This window comes from Bombus bifarius, unplaced genomic scaffold (genome assembly GCF_011952205.1).
Source record: "Bombus bifarius isolate JDL3187 unplaced genomic scaffold, Bbif_JDL3187 scf7180000008039, whole genome shotgun sequence".
NCBI lineage: Eukaryota > Metazoa > Arthropoda > Insecta > Hymenoptera > Apidae > Bombus > Bombus bifarius.
In genome coordinates, this window is record NW_022884409.1 from 675613 (window position 1) to 697636 (window position 22024).

The following is a 22024-nucleotide window of genomic DNA, read 5'->3' on the forward strand; positions in this document are numbered from 1 at the left end:
CGTTTAAAAAGAAACAATTATAACTGTGATCCTAAACTTTGCTCTCGATACGAGATATTCTACTTAGTTCTGATGCAATTAGAGTCTGTTCTCCTTCAGTCAACGTTATCTTGTACGGTGTTTCTCTTGATTCGATAGTTTCTTGAAAACTGAAAGAACATTCCTTCGTAGATCGACAGAGAACGAAAGAACGGTCCGAATCGGTCGTAACGTTTTACTGGCTGACTCGAGTGTTCGTGATAAGAATAAAAATGAAGAGAAACGAAGCGAGGAAGAGTGACGATTATCCAGAAATCGTTCGACTTGGATGAGGAGGCGGCGACGTGAATGGATCGCGGGTACAGCATATAAAAACGATGCAGGCCAAAAAATAAAGATTTTATTCATCCACGTACCTACATCACGTACAGAATAAGATCAATTAAATTCACTTCAACTATATAATATGTATATTTCTGTTGATGTTCTTCCTCAATGTTTATGCACAAGTTTCGAACTCTCTGATCTCTACGTATCTAGAGTATCTACACGTCTTTTATCATTTCTTTTTTTCATATACTTTTTTTTTTGTTTTTTGATTTCTATATGATATTCTTCTCTTTTCTATCCTCTCGTTTAACCTGCGCGTCGCCTTCCTTCGCGTTCGCAAGGTCGGAAATCCTAAAATTCTTCGGGCAAACGTTTATGTGCAGTGCGGCGAGCACCGGCCAAGTTGACGTTAGATTACGACGTCGTTATATAGTACAGCGCGTGCACGTTTCCTGTGGATAATTCGCTCGTTGTTAATTAACAGCTGTGCCTTCCACTTCGGTTGACTCTTTCGATTAGTCTCATTCTACGATCGTTACTGAATTACACGTTTCTTAAATAAAACAAGAGGCTCCTTTATATACGAGCACACACAGAGATCGTGTAAATATATGGAACGTTTCTCGAGGAAGACTCTGTGGCGAGATTGGGAGCCCAACCTCGTGGCCACGTTCGCGAAAACGCGTGAAAACGTGAATGCACGCAATCCCAATCGCGCCATCGAGTCTTCCTTCTCATTGATATACATACGTAGATCTGAAACAATCTTACAATTATCCTCTAGCCGACAAGAGGCGTCGGTGTCATTAATAGTAACGAAACTTGCAAGAGTTTCCTCGATTGGTAATCAATCGTCGGCCGATCGTATAATACTGATGGATGTCCCTGGCAACGAGACTCTTTTGTTTTTCCCTCGTAAAGTCACGAAACGTCTGCCGATCTGGAGGGAGCATTTAGTGGATACGCCCTAGCGAAATAATCTCTTGTTCGTCTTACAAAAAGCACATGGAATAATGGAGAAATCACAACACAGTATCAGCGAGTACATAAGCAAACCGGCCAATCGCCTCTTAAAAAGTAGAACACCGTTTCATTTGGAACGTTCTCAGAGAAATACAATCGAACGCGATATAATAAATTAATAAGAGCGTGCGACAAAGTGGATCGATTGCGTGCTTCGAATCAAACTGGTCCATGCGTGCGAACGTCGAACCGGCATTGTGTTCTTCTGCTTCTACGTATCGTTAAGAATTTTCTATACTAACGAGAAAGTCTCGAATTTCGACTCGCTACTGATATATATTTATATAATGTATCTCTTTCCGCGGTCGTTCCTCGCGCGGTTGTTCCTCGTCTGGCGAATTATCGATAAATTTTGTAAAAAATTATCCTTATTATCGGAAGTACGCTGTGCGTCGTGTGAAGGATTCGACACTCGTGGATATGTAAGTTCAAGGGTGAATAAGTTACAGATAAGTACGCTTCGCGCGAATACTTGTTAGAGACAGAAATGTCTGACGATCGGAATAGGAAATTTGTAGATGTAGTAACATCTGAAGCGCGCTAAAATCTTACCGATAAAAAGAACAGTCTGACCGGGGTCGTTCATAAAAAAATTAGATCCAAGAAACGAAATGTTACGTAATCTTCTGTTCAAAGTTCTGCATGTAGATCGATAAATTTAAAGTCTTGAGTCGCTTAATCGGTGTAATGTTTCGTTTCTTGAGAAATTCGTGTATATATAGTCGAAGATCTAACAATCTACGATTAGATATATCATCGAAAATATTCGTATCGTTCGAGAAACTTTCGAAATGCTTCTGAAATGCTTTCGAAAAAATCTTACAGGGAAAATCGCAAACGTTGACACGCGTGGACCGTCATTGTTCCTGTCTGCTCGTTTCCATGTTTCGTAATCCCTCCCAACTCGACACGCGCTAAAACACAGTTACGAATTCAATGGTTAATTGGTAATAAATGGATACGGACGGGCTCGTCGAGTTGCGAGGTCAATTCCGAATGATTATTGTTCCCAATTGAGACTCTTTGGCATAGCGTTCTTAAATTTGAGGATACCTTTCGTACATCAATACTGTTCGATATTTTGTTCAATATCTTGTTCAATATTCTGTTTGATAGTTTGCTCGATATTTTGTTCGATATTCAATGCTTCTTTGCGTTAGCGAAAGGACATGCCTCGTGGAATGAAACTGAAATCGTCGGTTTCCCTAGCCGTCGAACTTCGTTTAGTCTCCTCGAATGCTCACGCAGCAGTGATTACTCGGAAAATGAACAGTAAACGTAATTTAGATAGATGTCAACTTCGTAATTTCTAGATTAGTTTTTAACGTTGAACGAATCATGTGAAATAAGATATTGACGAGAGATCATCGAAAGAATTCGAACACGATATCGATAAACGCGCATGTTGTTCGCCTCTAATAAATACTCTAATAAATAATCACAAAGATAAAAACAACGATGATAAGTAGCACGACGCAAAATTATTCAGACATAAATAATACACGATATCACAACGATATCACAACAAGAGAAATTACTCAGGCATAAATAATACACGATATCACAGGGATGTTCGCAAGAAACCTAACTGTTCAAACATAAAATTCGAACGTAACTTGCCGATATCAGAGATCAGAATTGTCCATATACGAAGCTTCTTCATACAAGTAACCAACGAACGATTAAGAAAAGACAGCGTGGTTGCGCTCGAATTTTGTTTCATCGCCTGTACAAATGAGATCCTTAAACAATAAGACTAGTCGCGTGAACATCTCTCGATATGAACGTATCTAGGGTCCTCAGGATCGTCGTTACATGGCTGACGATCGCTCCTCGTGAGCCTTTTTCACGATCGCCAATTTCGAGTGCGGATCCGCTGCCGGAAGCCCAGTGTAAGGGGGCTCTCTGGTGCCATGCAGCATCAGGGTCCATTCTTTGAACCAACCGTGTTGCGGAGTTTGAGTATTGAAGCTCACCTGAAAGAAATTTAGCTTTATCGACTGTTCAAAATATATTAACGTTTCTAATTTCATTACCATTAATTAACTGAAACTTATTAACTGAAATTTTCATTTCGATACCTCCAACAACCAACTGCCTTGAGGATACTCTCCCCAGGTGTGAGTCGTCATGAAAGGCCATTTCGTAAAGCCATCTCTGTGATCGTCGTCGTTTATCCTTCGGCTAAGGATCATCGATCTGAAATCGGTCTTTCCGTTAACTGTGACGTTTCAACTGAAAATCTTAGAACCATCTTAGGACAAAACGACCAACAGCCTGCGCTAAACTGGTCGACGTACCTAGTCCCCATGGGAGAAGTTAGGAACAACTCCAGATCACCTCGGCGTGTGGCGTTCACGGAAATGACGGCCTGCACGTGTTCCAGATAGTTGACAGCGTACTCGGTACCGGCGCAGGCATCAGTCTTTATTTTCAACAGAATCGATCGATCGCTTGTCACTTCCCTGAAAAGGAAATTGACGGGCGTTCGTCGTCGAACTAGCGAAGGAGCTTAAACGCTACAGCAAATTCCTTGGGAAAAGGTTATCGAGGGAAACGCGTGTCCCGATCAGAAACGTCGATGCAAGGAAAACGCGTTAAGCAGAAAAATAACATTAATCGCGTGTAGACTAAAGCAGACAGAGTGTAGCAGAATGTAACGCGCTACAGGAGGAAATCGAGGAGGCCAAAATCGATACCTCGGTCATCCACGAATCATAATTTAGTAAGCGTTCACTGTTCGATCTACATGGTGTTTGACTCTCGAGCAGGGAAATAGAAAAGGACAAGGCATTCCTCCCCTCTTAGTTACGAACCCCTAAGGCGGAATCGATAGCAGCACGAAAATACTCACTGACTTTCGAGCACCGAACCAGCCTCGCAGTGATACCGTGGCGGCACAGTTTTCCAATTTTTCGCCAAAGCGACCATCGCTCCAGCATCCAATACACCGTAACCGAAAAGATGATTGAATTCGAGACCAACTCCATTCATCGTCCAATGGAATCTTCCCTTGGCATCGAACAGCGAATTCCTCTTCGACGTTAGGACCGTCAAGTGTTGCACGTCACGCCAGGTCAACTGCGGACTGAAATTAGAATCAATGGTTCATTGTATGCTTCTCTTTTACATAATTGTATTCGATTCTATGAAATTTATTAAAAACTCTTTGATCTTCCATCGACAAATTCGTAACACTAATACGCTTGTGGAAATTGAACAAAAGAAAATCACACGTTCGATTAAATACGAATAAGTTGAACTGACTTGGTCCGATTAATTATCGAGCGCGCTGTTGTGCGAAATTCTTTGGAACTCGTTCAGTAAAAATGTCTGTACCGAGTTTAGAGGCAGGAAGGGAAACATTTTCGGTACGTTTGCCGAGGAACCAACCATTTGCAAAGGAATCGATATTCGCCGGTATCAGTGGACGATCAAAGGAACTGCAACAAGAAAACACAGGGCTCAGAAAACACGCGAGCATCGAAGAGACAGCGTGATGCATTAAACCTCGGCCTTTCAACGTCACATCCTCTGTTACTAGGTCACGTTTCACCGACTGTGTTCGACGAAACACGGAGCCCCCATTAGCGCAGCTTTTGCTCTCCGTAAGCTGCTGCTCTGTTTTTCAATTTTCACGACTCCCAACGACCAGCGCACGGTTTGAATCGCGGCCCAATTACCCCTTTGAATAAGTTGAAATTTATCCTCGCTGTCGTTTCCAACGATCGTTTCTCGAAATTATCGCGATTCATTCATACCTACAGGTACATTCTCACCTGCAATATTTCGAACCATTCCTTTCCTTTTAGTTGCTCCTATCGACCCGTGATTTTTCAGTAGAACGGATCAACGATATCTGGTCCGAAATTTTCAAGAAATACGATACAACAAGATCTGGTCTAAATCTCGTACGTGGAAGCGTGCGATAGCTATAATTCTGTAGAAAATTCTCTAGAGATCTGTAGTAGGGCGATTATATCAATTTTTATCGTTCGCGATGCTAAATATTTCATATCAAACGCGATACCTACGCAGCCTCGTTTACGTCACAATTTGCAATATCGTTCGTTACTGAACGAACGATAAAACTGTAAGCTGCACCGTATTTCAGGCAGATGGTACTTGCCGCTTTTTAGTGCTTTCGGATCACTCTCACGCTGATGCGGCTACAAAAAGTCTGAAAGCGTATAGCGTGGTAATTTGCAATTGAATGGCTCTCTTCTAAATTGCAGTTTATTACGGGTGTTGCAGTGCAACGATAATATCATGAAACTATCGAGCCTTTAGAAATAATAAAATATTCCTTAAATTATCTTATCTTTCTTCATTTCTTTAAATCGTTTCATTTCTTGCCGCGTTTTATACAATATCGATTTCACCTCAAGTATCAGAACCAACTTCTCTTATCTATAATCGATTTCCGTTTTTACCGTACTTTTTCCTCTCTGTTTTATACTTTTAGTTTTGCAATTTACTTCTGTTTTTCTTTCATTCTCTTTTACTATACCTTTTACCTCCTCCATCGTTGTTTGACATCGGTTCTTCTTTTTTTTCTTTTTCACCCTTCCATGCTTTCCTTTGCATCACGCCCTTTTACCACCTTTTTCCTATCTCTTTTTACTCGACGCACTTTTTATCTCTCTTCTGCCGTTTAACCTTCATATTTCGTTCGACCCTTTTCCTGTTCTCTTTCCTTTGCCATAAATTTCCTGTTATATTTTTTACAGATCATTCGCGTCGAGTATTTTCGATCTCTCGTGCGACTGCACGACAGTTGAACCTTAACGCGAGTTAGAATCAGGGTACAAATTATAATAATATTATTTATTATATATAATATATAATATTATAGTAATATTAATATTATTTATTTTTCTCGTACTTGGTCGCTCCTCGTGCTTTCGAAATGAAATATGACGTACATCATAATTTATTCGTATGTTGCGTAGCAATTTTGCCCTCTGCTTGCGAATTCTCTCTATACGCGTATAACAGAGTCACAATGGTAGATACAAATTAACGTTATTGCTAATTATCTACCCACGTCACCATTGATGGAGAAGTATCTTCGGTATTTAACACCCGTGGGTCAGCACTCGCGTCGATGGCTATCGAAATTGCTAATTCACATCGTCGATATTCATGTAAAATTTATTTGCTCGACAGCGCGGTTAATCATTCATTTACCCTATTTCCCTTTAATAGAAAAACGAGTATCGCGAAAATACCGAGCCCGTATCGTTCTCGTTTAACCGTAAGCGTCTATCTATTTCCGTTCGCCAGCGAAATTTGAATATGCAAATTAAACGTTAAATATAAACGAGCAGAAAATGTTTTGCAATTAAGTTTCGATCAATAATTCTATATTTATTCCTAAAACATCGATCGAGCTTACCAATTACTGTAAGTAGTAAAGTACAAACTCGAGAATGCTCGAGAATTGAATCGTGAAATCATCGAGAAAACGCTAATTACCAAAAATCAATGTCTCATTATAAACACTTGCACAAATCACACGCCACAAACGTCGAGATCATTGCAGGTTCTTTTATTCGTAATTTTCTGACTGAATTACTTAATATCAAAGATAAGGAAAAAGTGTGCGACTAATTTCCAACAGCAATGTATATGCGTATTTCAAAACTTACATCACACGATTGCTAATGAACGAATTTCCTTCCGATTAAAAGCAAGTTATCTGGTTGTACTAGTTGCAACCTTGTTGCAAGCTCTGTAAGATACGTAAGAATATACAGGGTGGTTGGTAACTGGTGGTACAAGCGGAAAGGGGGTGATTCTACGCGAAAAAAGAAGTCGAAAATATAGAATAACAATTTTTCGTTTGAGGCTTTGTTTTCGAGAAAATCGTCTTTGAATTTTCGCTCGGTACGCGTGCGGTACCTTATAACGGATCTTACTGTAGATCGTTGTCTCGATGGAAAAATTTAATTCTTTTTTCGCGTAGAATCACCCCCTTTCCGCTTGTACCACCAATTACCAACCACCCTATCATATCACTGTAAGAATATATAATACACAGGACAATCTGTGGCGAGAGGAGATCAAAGAATTCTTCGACATAATATTAAAATTGACTGGCGCACTTACTTGGCTTCGAGGGCAAGTGCAAACACTCCCGCAGCCTCGGGTGCAGCGGCTGAGGTTCCGCTGTGCGTCGTCGTGCATTTACCGTAAAGGTCAGTGGTGGCCTGGAAAAAAGAAAAGGAAAATATATCGTCTAAATGCAATTGCAAGTCAGTAACCGCTGTCTCTTTCTCTCTCTCTTTTTCTCATTTACCGGCTGAAATTAGAACGTACTTTAACTGTTATTTGCATTTTAATGACCCTACAGCACGTTTTAATTGTAATTACGTTTTCAAAGCGTCCTCTGTATTCACGTAGGTAGTTTGTCATGCGCCTGTTACCCGGAAGATTTTAAGTGACGGAATTTTGAATGCTCTTTTAGCGGGTTTTCTTCTCGACGCTCGGTCCGTTGTTCGCAATGCAGCGTAATATTTTCGCGTTTCCAAGCGAGACGGAAGCACATGAGAACGTTGAATCGCGTACGAGCTAATCCGAGTATCGTACACTGCCATTATATGGGAATAGTTTCGACTTGAAACGATCGTAAAAAGCGTGGATCGTTCGAGAAGATTGAACGTAGCAATTCGTACAGAAGGAATTAAACGTTCTATTTCCAAACGTTGTAATTTCCTCGAGTGCAATCGCGCGTGTTCCGCGTATATCGAGAAAGTTTCTATAAATATATGCGATAAAGTTGCTATAAATATCCGCCAGTAATCGTTTCAGTGAACCTCCGCTTAAGACTAAGCACGTCCTTATGTGGTGAAGTAATTCAAAAATCGACCATTTCTTAATAGTGCAGCCGGTTCTGGCAATTTCTTGTAAGAACTGAACTTTTATAAAACGTTTCTACAAGCGTGCGAAATACCTTGGCGAGCTACGGTGAATTGTTTAAAATACAGCGATACAATTTGGAAGGGGAAGAAGAAAAAAGTAAATGCGAAAAGAATCGATTGGATCGAAATAAAAAAGTAATCCCTTTCTTTCACTTAGCACGCAGACGATCGGCATTGGAATAAATCTTATTTGAAAGTGGTCCTTGTAATCCGTGCCATGGACGTCCACCCCCGTTTTCTCTCCTTTATTTTCCCCCTCGCTCAACCGTGAAATTTTCGTGGAACAGAGAGAGAGTGCAGGAAATCCGAGCGGACCGTGTTCATCCATAAAGTCCCGGCTATCGAGCGCAAAAACGTTCAGGAACGAGGGCAAAATCTATTCAGGAACATGCTCGCCGCTGATATGGGTGTTGTGAACGAAACGACGTGACACGTTGTTAACAACCAGTTTATACAAGATTATCGAAAACAGAGTCTTGTTATCGTGGAACTCGCGTTTCGTCCTCGACCACGTCAGCCTAAACTTCCTTCGTTAACTTTCGTGTTTAAATATCGATTTCTCTCGAGCGTGCTTCATGAAGTGGTTGGCAACATCAAACAGTATCTTTTATTTAACTCTTATCTGTTCACTTCTTCTGCCTCTTTCCGTGCTTTTCATCGTTATGAAATGACGAGCTCGTTCGATTTTCCGGCTTCATAAATTCAAACGATCGATACATTTCTGCATTTGATTTAGCGATATGCTCGGATCCTCGAATCACACCTGTTCGCTCCTTTTGTCATTCTACGTGCCTTGTTGTTACGGGTTGACTGCTTTTCACGAGGATCGTTCTCGTTGAGTCAATAAAAGAAAGGAACCACGAATAACAGCGGCAATCCTTCTTTTCACGCGAGGAAGCTTCCATACCAGAGCATCTATCGACGATGAGCGTCCATAAAGCCGCGGTATAAAGTTTACGAGCAAATCAGAAAAGCTTTCATGAGCTAAGAACAGGAATCTCTCGTCCCCCGTTAATCCCTAGCGATGAAAACGATCTTCTCGCGAGTTACGCTTCCGCCAACAGCCTTTCTTTCAGCTGACATGTGCAGGAAGGCGAAGATATGGTTTAATATTCCATCTTGTTTCGCATATCGATCCAACGTCTCTGGAGGATAATGTGTGTCCATGTCCTCGTATCGAATACCTATTCTCTCGTCCCAATTCCTAGAATACGTCAACTAGTCGCAAAGCCCAAGTTGATCTATAATTTTCAAACATCCCGTAAGCAAGATATCTCAGATTGAACGAGCGCAAAGTGTCTCGACACGACTAACCATCAGACTAACCATCTAATCTCGTCTTTGCTGCACGAATAATAAGGACCGTGCCGGGGCAAAATTTCATTCCAGTTCGCGATCATCTTCCCTCTTCTCGTTGCTGTTCCTCGCCTCTGAAAGTGGGTAACCATCTAGGAGTTTTATACGATAGTTACTCTGGAGAGTACTTTCAAATTGTGTATACACTTAGGACTAGCTTCGAGAATTCTTACTTTAAGATAGACGATGGAAAAACTTGCACGTTTTCTTATATGTTTTATAAGCAATTCCTCGTTCGCTGAAGCGAGTGATAAAACTGTAAAACAGCACGTTCAGATGCAGTGCTCGCTTCGCGATAAACACTTTCGTCGCCAACTGGTGATAATTTTTCTCTCAAATGGATATCTACCACACAGGAAGATCCACGTGAAGTTAACAGGAAATTAAATTCAACGTTCGCACGGCCTTTACGCGCCAACGACATTTTTCCTGCTTTTTAAACGAAGACGCCTCTATTTACCAGAGGATACGTGGCGCTCCTGCTGAGCAACCGGGAGTTCTTCTATTTCCCCAGCCAGCATTTCGCCCATATTATTTCAGCAGGATGCTCCTCAATTCCCTAGACTAGCGTGATCTACTGCTGCGTTAAAAGTGGCCCACGTTAAGCACCGTAATAACGCTGGAAAAATGCAGCACAGGAGTTGAAACAGGTAATTCCCTCTGATCCTGCTATCATACATTCATAAACTTCTTATCTTAACTTCCTTCCACTTGATAGGTAAAAGGAACCAGTCTTGTCGAGCCGTGGAATAAAATTTCGACGAGAGCCTTCTTACGATATCACTTATACCCTTTATCGTGCGCCGAGTGAACTGTAAAAAATTGACGAGCTTTCTCTTCGTGTGTGCTCACGCCTACACGTTGCCCGACGGCATTTTATACCTCGCTATGCGATATTATACTTCCTACCTAGATCTTTATCCCAATTTAACAGCTCCTTCTTTCAATTCGCCAGTTCGTTTTTTTCGTCCATCTCGCGAGCACGAACAAGAAGGATCGTATTACGATCATCGATGGTTGTTGATATTTCGCAGCCGAAATACGATATTCGTCCTCAGTCAATTTATCTATTTCTTAGAAAATCGGCTGTGACCAAGATCCGCTTTCGTCGACTTTCTTCTTCGTTTTTTTCTTCTTTGAATCTCAGCATCATTCGCTGAAAGGAAGGTTCGTGCAATCGGAAGACGCAGACATATATATCGGGTGACCTGACACCGAGGTAACACGAACTGCCACTGTTATCCACTCTAATTAGAGAGTGACCTTTGTCTGGTCATTAACTAACAATCCGGTAACAAAGCAATTTTCCAAGTAGGTGCAAGTTGCGCTACGTCGAGAAATAAGAATCACTGTAACTGTTTCTTCGTACAGTGGACACGACTTTCAACGCTGTTTCGTCTTGTTCGTTTGCGCGTTCATTTACTACACGAGGGAACATATTAATATAATAAACCAAGTGTGAAAATTGCAAGATATATTTGATAAGAAAATATCGAAAGAAACGCGGGAAATGTCAGCGAGAAGTTAACATGGTTCGTTCGAGTCGCACGTACCAGCAGAGCAGCAAGATTCTTGGCTCGTGTTCACGAAATTAACTTATTTTTACTTGAGTCCTCGCGTATTTCCTCCGCGAAGCTGGAATTCTTTCCGCCGTGTTCCAGATACTTGCGAAATTGCGTTATCGTGACTTCGACCGCAACTCGAATAGCAAATTCCACAAACATGGCTTGTAACTTCGTGTACGATGAGGTGGCACGTTGCAAACGCTTCGCAAAAATATCGAAGATTCTAAGGAAACTTTATAACAGAAAGACTGTCGAAAATTAATCGAAAGTTTAACACACTTCGAAGGATAAATACAAACTTTCTATACAATAATCGCGCCGCTAAATTGTTTAAAAGGATATTAAACGTCGAGGAAAGAATATAAAGAAACGTCGAATCTTCTAATTTTCTACGACGAATCATCGAATTCCGATAATCCTCGAAACTCTTCAAAGTTCTCGTCTTATCCTCTGATTCTTATCCTAAGTCTATAAGACTTTCAAAATTCATAAATATTTGGAGAGTTCGAGGCATTAACGTCGTCTAAAGACCCTCCGTAATCCCAGTTCTACACATATTTCCCATAAGATACCCCGCCAGTTCTATACATATTTCCCATAAAATACCCCAGTTCTATACGTATATCCCATAAAATTGTTAGAGCTCACGAATCTCACGAATCCATTAAAAATCCCCTAAAATTCGAGCAAGCTCGCAGAGTCTGTGGTACGTTTCATGCCACTTACTACTCCAATATTGGGATCCTTAGCGCCGTTGCTGAACGTCGAGGCCAAAGTACTCGAACAGCTCTCATCGTAATGAGCGTTTTGCCCGTCGTTGATGGCGCTGTTAATACTAATAGTCCACATACTCGCTGCATAGCCATCGCAATTGCAGTCGTCCTCTTCACCGCCGTCACCGGAAGCCCACACGTAAATGTTACCTAATCCTCTTCGACCCTGTGAACCAGGTATATCCAATTTATCAAACATTAAACGTGTAAAATCTCTGTTAACTTGTAGACAATTTAAATTCTCATTTAAATTACGCTCAAGTTGTTTTGGCCAAAATTATAATGACTCGCCTCTACTACTCCTCGTTACGCGGTTAAATTTAATTCTAACGACAAGGGCATTTTACATTTAAAATTAACCGAAAAAGTCAGCGAATAAAAGTTAGTTTCATACTTCTTTTTTCTGTCTGGGGCTTGACAAATATCTTGCAAGTAAAATTGCCATACGTTCCATTTCCGCGAGAACTACGATGAAGTTTCTCGATTTATTGGAATTTAAGAGACCAGTAGTATTTCTTCTTAGAAGTATTTGTCAAATATAACGAAGATGGAAGATCGTAGCGCAGAAACACGTACACTTGGAGTTTATTTCTCGGTCGACAGCTACGTCCCCGAAGAACTTCCGCTCCCAATTGGCCGGCAGCGCGGCGTAACAACCTGTCACAAATCGAGTGTGTGACGACTGGTTGTTAAGGGGAAATTCCGAAACGGGAGACGTGGTCCCTGAAATATCCGTGAACAGAGCGGATCTTGACACTTATCGATTGATGCTTCTGTCGTTCTCAGCGAAAGATCGTCATAGGGCGGTGTAATTGGAAAATAGAAGTTGCCGAGCAATTGGAAAAGTTCGATGGAAATTAATTAAGAATCGACGAGCGTGCTTTTTAATACACGCTTCCTCGACATAGTTTGAAAACACGAGATCAAACTAATTTGCAACAACGGGACGAGCACAACGCAAATAAACATACGAGATTCGACGAAATGAATTACTCGGCTAATTAGTAGTAGTCACGTTCACGCTACGAGTACGATAAACAGTTACGCGTCGATCGACGTTCCAGCTTCCAACGAGTCCTCGAACATCTCGTTCCGATTCTCGTAATTACATTCCAAATCTAATGATCGCCGCGAGCCATCGACAGCAATAAATACGAATGCAGCTGCTTTTCTTCGAATCTGTCTAATCCTTGCCTCTAAATTACACAGTTAGAATTATCGTGATGGAGAAAAGTGATCGTAAGCTACGTCCGTGGCTTTTACGCGAATCGATTTCATTATCTCGGTAATTAAGTCTACTCGACTACGCCGTCTTTTCGATGAAAATTATCGACGCTTTCGTTCGCAATGACGTGGACACTGATTGGATTCGAAGCAATTATTGGCTACTCGTTCGTGGTTTATGGGAATTGCGGAAACTCGAACAGGTCGGGTTCTCTCGGAAAAATCGAAGCACGTCTTGCGTGTTCTCCCTTCAGAGTTCGAAACACGTACTTATTACATGCTTGACAAATCCAATTCCATCTACGACGTGTACAACACGACGTTCGTTCGGAACTTTTGGAATCTCGATAACTTTGCTTGTAAAATAAATAATTCTACCTTTATCCTGTATGCTACCCACGATAAAAAATTTAAAATAGGACGATGATCTTGATAAAGAAGTCGTGAAAAAGATGGGCACGTCGCGAGTACGTTCTGTCGAGGAAGACTTTAATTACTCGATCTTATTCACGCTATACGCGAAACTCTGACGAATAGTAGCGAACCAAAGGATGTATTCATGAGCTTTCACGCAGAACGATCGATGGAGTCGAAGGATACTTTGTTTACAGACGGCTTGAAAGCACCGTTGAGCGACTTCCGTTGACGTGACGACCGTCAGAAATTCACGGCGCAATTACAAAGTTAATTAGGACACCGTTTCTGCAAAGACGAAGTTGGCGAATTAACTTTATTACCTCTTGACCTTTCTTCCCATGGAAAAACAAATTCTCTCGGTTGAAGACGGAAGACGAAGAGAGAGAGAGAGAGAAAGATTTGATAATTAAAAGAAACTTCGGTAGAAGTTGCATACGAACAGCGTTCAAACTTATTATAACTCGTGAAATATTGAAAATTGCGACAGACCGAGCAACGATAAAAATTATGCAATTAAATCGTCGTATAATATTGTTAGGAGAGTGAACAGAGGAAAGCATGATAAGTAAATTAAACGTGGGAAATATAAATAGCGACAGAGGGTGGAAATGCTAAGCATCAAAAAAATATCAAGGAAAATATGAAAGCTGAAATGTCGTAACGTTTTTAGCGAAAACACGGAAATCTCTGCGAACACGGTATACGCGTATCCTGGAAATTGCCGTATGTGCCGCTGGAGTACGTGATTCGAACTACAGAGGAAGCAACTTTGATAAAAGGAAGACACATATTCTTTGCGAGAACAAATTTCACGGTGGAATTATCGTTAAATAAGAAACGTCGTAGAAAAGTCTCGTAAATACTATGGCTTGCGTAAATTACATAAACCATAGCTTAAACTTACGTCATATATACTTGTAAAATGGAGAAGCACTAAAGGTTGAACTTAGTCCTTCGAGTTTTGCCCGCAAAAGATTACTAGAATTCCAGAGTAAATCTATTAGGCACTTTAAGCCGTGTGGCTGAATCAATTTCGATTCATGCAGATATTTCACGTTTATTACTTTCCAAGTTACACTTTCCTGTACTATTGTTCTGTCCAACTATATGAATGATTTTATCTCTTGTCTCTGTTTTTATAAGTACAATTATTTATTGTACAGAGATAAAAGCTTTTTCAATCGACTCTTCTCTTTATTCGGTGAAATAAAATATTCACTGTGCGAGAGTTAAATCAGATTAAGCAGAAATAATATAAAATAAAAGTTGAGTGCGATGCAACATTATTGAAAATATTAATAAAGCGTGTTATTGTTTCATCAATTTACAAAAAAATATGTTGGAACGGCAGATGCATCGTAAAAGCTTGTTACACAGATCAGAAGTAGAAAAAAAGTTCCTATAATTCGAGCGAAACGTTTCATCGTACAGTGATGGAAAAGAAGATTCAATTTCATAAAATTTCATAAAATTGTAGATGGGAGAAAAAGTAATAAAGAATTAAATTGATTTTTGAAATTTCTTTTCGTAAATACAGTGGAAGTTCAATAAAATTTAACAACGCGAATTGACTGAAAAATAAATCGCAAATGAAATATCGCAACTTTCGACACCAAAAAATAGCAACGGATTAAATTGAATCGATTTTTGAAATTCCTTTTCGTAAATACAATGGAAGTTCAATAAAATTTAATAACGCGAATTGACTGAAAAATAAATTGCAAATGAAATATCGCAACTTTCGACACTAAAAAATAGCAACGGGTTAAATTGAATCGATTTTTGAAAAATGCAGGGATTTTGAAAATCCCTTTCGTAAATGCAATGGAAGTTCAATAAAATTTAATAACGCGAATTGACTGAAAAATAAATTGCAAATGAAATATCGCAACTTTCGACACCAAAAAATAGCAACGGATTAAATTGAATCGATTTTTTAAATTCCTTTTCGTAAATACAGTGGAAATTCAATAAAATTTAACAACGCGAATTGACTGAAAAATAAATTGCAAATGAAATATCACAATTTTCGTACACAAACTAAAAGTTCTACCTTCGTTACAACAGTTGCAATCGAAGTAACTGTAACATGATTTTCAACGTATTCAGCCGACAAAGAAAGTTCAGTTGGTTAACTAACGACAACAAAACACATTAACTTCACCGTGGAAACCGATCCTAGTTTAATACCATTTGCCAACGTCACGTTTTGTGTTCGAAACTAGCAACTAGATAACATTCGTCCCCACAAGATACAATATCAGAAACAGATTGCGTATCGTAGAAACGAATCACGGCAAGTTCCTCACGGGGAAGTTCCTCTGTGCCCTGCCTGAATCGCGATACGTTACTGAAATATGGATGACACGTATCGTGGGTGAAACGGCTGTCACAGTGTGTTTATCAACGTAAAAATTACATTCCGCTGTTTCCATAAAAGTTTCAAATGGAGCGCGCTGAAGTCCCCTCTCATGAGAAATCAGAACGCTATACGGTGATGGCTCGCGTAAAGGTCACCACGGTTTTAACGTAGAATGAAATCCAAAAGCAACTTCAAACCAACACCAAACAGTAAACGTGTCAAAACGACATCGAGCAGATCGATAATTTATTATGTTTGAACAGAATTTCATCGGTTATACCAAACGGTTTTACCAATGATGTTCGTTACCAAAATCTCATCGATAACGCAAATTTGTATATTCCATGGTGATGCGAATTCGTACAGCGATGAGCGATGTAATCACATGATGATTGCACAGCAGGAACGTAAAAGTTAAAAACAGACACGATTTATCGTTGTACTGCTTTCTTTTACTTGCTTCTACACTCTGTGTTCCGACGATTAAAATTCCTTTAGACACCGATTTTGCAACATAAAATGACAGATTTATCGAACCAGAAACTTTTCCATATTTCTCTATGTTCTACGGTTACAGAGTTTGGAAGGTAGCGATAAATAATCGAGCAAGTTTCAAGGTACGGGGGTTAATCCCTCTCTCCCTCCCTCTCTCTCTCTCTCTCTCTCTCTGTCTCTCTCAGGACGTTAAGAAGATCCTATGGGTGATGTAGAAGAGGGTAAAAAACGTGATACTAATACGCACCTCGTTAACGCCACGCACGATGGCCCTCATCGTCGCATTTCGCGGCCCGTCCACGGTCTTTCCGTCGTCCGTCGGTCCCCAAGAGGCGCTATAAATGTCTATGAGGTCAGGTTCGTGTCCCATGCTGTTAGCTTCGATCAGGTCGGTCATGTAAGGCTGATCCAACATTCGGATCCCAGCGACTTTCGAGTCGTAAGCTACGCCCACGCCGCAGACGCCGTTGTCCCGGGCTGCTGCCACCTCGCCGGCGCATCTGGTTCCGTGGCTTTCAAGAAAAATAACACCTTAATTAGACCCGCCGTGTCTGCGTGACAGGGAAAATGTTTTTACTACAGACTCTCCGTGCTGGGAATCTGGGTGTCGATTATCGGATGATTAGCAGCGATTAGAGCGTGTAAATCGAATTGAAGAGACTCGATTAGTTCGTGGATCTGGGTTATCAGAGTTCGTAGAAACGTTAGAGCGAGGAATTTCATAGAGGGAAAAACGAACTATCGTTTTCCTCCTTCGAATCGTCTACACGGTAGTCCTCCTTCGGTTATTCGTTGCTTGTGCAACGCTGAAGGCAATAAATTCGTAAAGAAACAAGACGGGTGAAATGAAAACAAACGATGCACGAGATTTGAAAAGTTCTTTCCCCGTTGGTTCATCGCAATCACGAATAACGTATCGCCACGAAACGGATACAATCCTCTTAAATGAGAATTTATGAGCGATCGCGTCACAAGCGTACTCGCGTCGCGAACTCAAGAACAGTCAAAGGAACGCCATAGTCGATACCTGAAAGAACGTTTAATGAAAATTTTATTGCGGCAAATTTGCCGTTGGAAAATTACCAAGAACGTTTACCGCTTAATAAGCTGCCTTTATTGCTGTGTACGTCAGGTTGAAACAGCTGCGAACTGAACAAGCGCATCTGGTACCAGAGGTACCGCAAATGGGCCACGACAAATACGATTTTATTATACAATCCGTAGCCAAGACGATCTACAATTGCCTGTGATAACATGCTGCTGGCGTTTATAACCTTTGTATTTTCTAATTAAAACAAAATTAAATGAATATTCCCTATTACATGGTATCCCTTCGATTCGAGCTATAGAGCGATATTCATTCGAATCAAATTAATTCCCATCTCAATGGTTAAACGATCATTTGTCGTGTGACGTCTTCGCCATTAAATCTCGGCCAAGCGGGTTAAATTACACCCAAAGTAATTAACGAAAGGACGAGTGGAACAGCAAGTCACGACGATCTTTGAATATACCGTGCGACTGAACTAAAAAGCGGGGAAACCGAGACACGGCTATTTATCATAGAAATTAATCAAGCAAAATTCCAATTAATAATTAATAATAATTACAGAGAACAGACAGCGTTCGTTAGAAGTTCGATGACATTCAAAATTTTATCAGGCTTGTCTTCTCAAAAATTTTGAGGATGCACCTTCCTTAACTTACATTCCATCTTTGATTTTCTCTTCTAAAAGTCCATCTATCGTGAACGCGGGCGGAACTACCAAACGTCTGATCAAATACTCCTCAAAGCAATACCGCGTGACTATCAGTTTCGCTGACGATAAACGGATAAAGCATGCGACACGATATTGCATTGAGCAAGTGGAGGCGCAAACGAAGCGTTCAGAAGACAGAAAGCGAACTGCTGAAAGCTTCGCGTGTACCACGATACAGCGGAGATATTGGGAAAGACGTGGAATCTCGCGATTCTCGAGTCCAAGTCGCGACGCAAACGTTCCAACGAATTTTATCGTTCGCTTTATCACGCCCACTCGATTCTCTTTCGTCACGTTCCTGAAAGCTTTAGAGTCCAGCTTTATTACAGCGTTCTGATTGAGCCAATAAAATCGAGTAGTGCACGTCATAAAGAGGATATGAACGACTTTGTCGCAGACGTATCAACGTCCAAATCGAGGCGATCACCGTGAAACGCCCGTCTCATTTTCCATCAAGCTTTTCACACACACACACATACACAGAGTAAGAACGATGAATTACGTTAAGACGGGGTCATGGTGTAATGCCACATCGGATTGACAAATTCCTCGTAGAGATGGTGCAGAAAGCGTTTTAATCAATTCCTCGTTTATTCGCTGAATAAACTCGTTTCCTTCGATTAAACGAAGAATCGAATTATAGATACGCTCGCTGAATATACGAAACGAAGCGTGATTCGTTAAATTCTTCGCTCCGTTGGGAAATTCAGTGAATCATTAATAGAGTTGTGGACGATTGTCTAGAAGTTCTTTCTTGATGAACTTGTTCCAACAGAGATCCATGTTTCTCCGTCGAAACATGCAAAGCGGAAAGGTTAAAGGGGAAAGATTCGACAGAGAGATATTTGAGAAACGAAAAATGTTTCATCTCGAAGGACGAGTACCGATGGAAAATAGGCAACTCGTATGATAAATTCCCTTACTGAGATACTTTATAAGAACGCTGGGCGAGAAACGCTTTGAGTAGAACCGTTCGCTCGTCGTTTTAGGCTTTTCACGGTATTTATTCGAGGTAGAAAGCTCTTGTCAACGGCAGGAACTCGCAGAAATTGCTGGAAAAAGATTGCGTAAGCCATCGCGGGAAATAAATGATGGGTTCATGGAAACATTTTTACGTAAGAGATACGACCGCTCGACAGCTGTGCTATGGGAATTATGGAGAATAATTCTCCAAGTGAAATTAAAATAAACAGTGGAATTGGAAAAGAAATACATTAGTCTCCCTCGTCGTGATGTAGGAGGTTTTTGCGTCAAGCTACGCGATCAGTTTCTTTCCACCGTTTCATCGGATCCTCCTATCGACTTTAAATGTAAAACCGAAGAAAGGGCCGTTCTTTTCGATTCGCTAACTGAAAAGTCCATTTCTCGGTATCGAATAAAAAGTTTCATCGATTTGTCCCGGCTGCAACATCGATATCCTGTTCCTTGCCTTCTTCTCGGTGACCAGTGTCACCTTCGATCACCGTGGAAAAACAACATAGAGTTGAAATAAAAACTCGAAACAATTTCCCAACGTTAATAACCATCTACCCCAGCGTCCACGCTAATTGCTATCCGGTAATCATTAATTACGCGATCGTGCCGAGCTTTCGCGTTTCTCTCAAGTTATTATTAACCAAGGCCAAGCCCTTTCTAATCTTGTTAGTAAAAATAGCCGGTTGTACCTTATATAGGAAATATTTAATCCTGTAAACTTCGTTAAAATTCCACTCTGTAGATTGCAGCTTCACGGTAATACGGATTTTGTATCATTTTACTCACCTATTGAACCAATCGTCGGTATATCGTGGATACGGATAAGGATCGTTACTGCTGAAGTCGTAAGAAGCTTTGGCGTTCTAAAACATACGAAGGATTTTTCTTTAGTTTCGTTGAATCTTCCAACGAAAATGGTATCCTATTTCCTGATTACAAGGAGAATTCTAGGAATTTAAAATTGATAGAAGATCGACAACCTACGGATTTCCAGCCCACGCCAATTCTTTTTTCTCATTTTAAGAAAATGAAATAAAAATACGTTACGACAGCAATTCGATTGGTAAGTATAACACGCCGGGGAATCGATATTGGTCTGAGTAGCGATATTCTTTAAGATGAAAGTTTCCTGGAGCTTTTCCAATGGATGAGAAGGTGAAGGAAATACGCTTATTTGTTCTTTCGTAACGTAACTTTTATGTGACCGCACTGCTGAAAGTTTCATCTTTGTAATTTCTATTTGTTATTTCTATTTACTTACTGCGCATTCTAAAAATTACATTCTGGTGTTATCGACTGGGAATTATCCTTTTCTTACTGTCATCCATGTTGTCGATCAGATCATGACATTATTTTATTTTATCCGACTGAGAATCGAATTCTTGTTCTCCAGGTTGATAAGCGGTAGTTCTCTCAACATTGTCATTACAATGTTCTTCGTGTCAGCTTTTCCTTTTACACGGCTCTTGCAAGCTCATGCCACTTCTGTCATGACAAAAATATTACTAATATTTCATGGGTAATCTCCTCGTTGCTCTTCATAAATATCACGTTGTCAAGGGAATTTTTCGCGCATAAAATATCTCGCAAATTTGTACAACGATAAATCAGAATAAATCTCCGACAAAAATGACTAGACTTGTTGGCTTCATTAATTAATCGAACACAGAACCCAGCGACATAATTTGCGCAGCATAGGAATTCTTCCCTATTAATTTTACACCCCATAAATTCCTCGTATCCACAGACGTATCGCTCGACTATTAATCTTCGTCTTGAAAACTGCCCCTTCGGTTCATCCCTTCGTTCTTCCCAATCCCCTCCCATGTTTCTCCTCCCGTTTCACGTCCATATCACCTCATTTTTTACCCTCTAATTGAATGACATTGATAAAAATTCCAGAATCTTTAGATGTTTTAGTATAATGGCCCAACTTAACACTGACAAATTCATTGTCGTTCCTGTCATAAAAAGCACTCGACCAAACTTTATTAAATTCGCTCCATCGAATTCCTTCTTTCTTATCTGCGAATTTATCCCTCGACGACGTTGAACGACGCGGTGAACATTGTATCAGGATGAAATAGTAATTAGTTTGCCGGTTTTTATGCTGGAAAATTCCATCCTTTGTCATTTAACGTCCAGCCAACTTTCTCCCCTTATTGTCTCCTCCCTCATAAAGTTGACAACGAGCCTCTGTGACACGTGGGTGTTGCATTGTCTGTCCGCCTTTCAGCCTCCGATCTTTGGAAAAACCCTGAGAAACTTCACCCATTTATTATCTTTTCCCCCTTCACGTGTTCACGACATCTCTGCTGTTTTTATTCATGAAACGTTTCCACTGACTGTTTGCTTTAACTACATTCGACATCAACTCGACATCCCAGCACATAGGTTGAGCGCTCGTCGTCGCCGCGAAACAAAATAATTCTACGTCGCTGTTATCCAAAGTACATCTGCCAAGTATTTGCTGTAATTTCCGAGCGTGAATTCTTCAACTTCTCCTTCAGCATCATTCGACACACGTTATCGTCCTCTTTAACTAACCGCTTTTAACGCGCTGACTTTCTTGTTCCTGCAAGACATCGAGTAGATCTCGAGGAGCTAGCTAAGCTACGTGATCTGAATCGAACGTACCAGAGACTTCTGCACTCGGAAACTCGTGGCCAAGACAGCTCGTAAAACAGACTGTTCTTTCGCGAATAATGGAAATTATGTCCCTCCTCTGTCTTCGTTTATTCTCCGTAACACGTACGTCGTCGCCTTCGACGGACGATCTTTCAACTTGCAAGGCAACGACGTTTTTCTAGAGGCGCGTACTCGTCAGCAAATATGCTCGCTA

The 22024-nt window shown here is 40.6% G+C and overlaps 1 protein-coding gene across 1 annotated transcript in view; it reads right to left on the minus strand.

The window, feature by feature from the left end:
* Positions 1-361: 361 nt before the first annotated feature.
* The window catches only part of LOC117207586 (neuroendocrine convertase 2-like), a 38563-nt gene continuing 16900 nt past the window's right edge, over positions 362-22024 (minus strand). Inside the window, 8 exon segments of the mRNA XM_033447944.1 lie at positions 362-3308; positions 3414-3531; positions 3633-3797; positions 4187-4420; positions 7444-7544; positions 11903-12115; positions 16695-16959; positions 19969-20045. Of these exon segments, the coding sequence (XP_033303835.1) occupies positions 3144-3308; positions 3414-3531; positions 3633-3797; positions 4187-4420; positions 7444-7544; positions 11903-12115; positions 16695-16959; positions 19969-20045 (1338 nt within the window). The 3' untranslated portion in view covers positions 362-3143.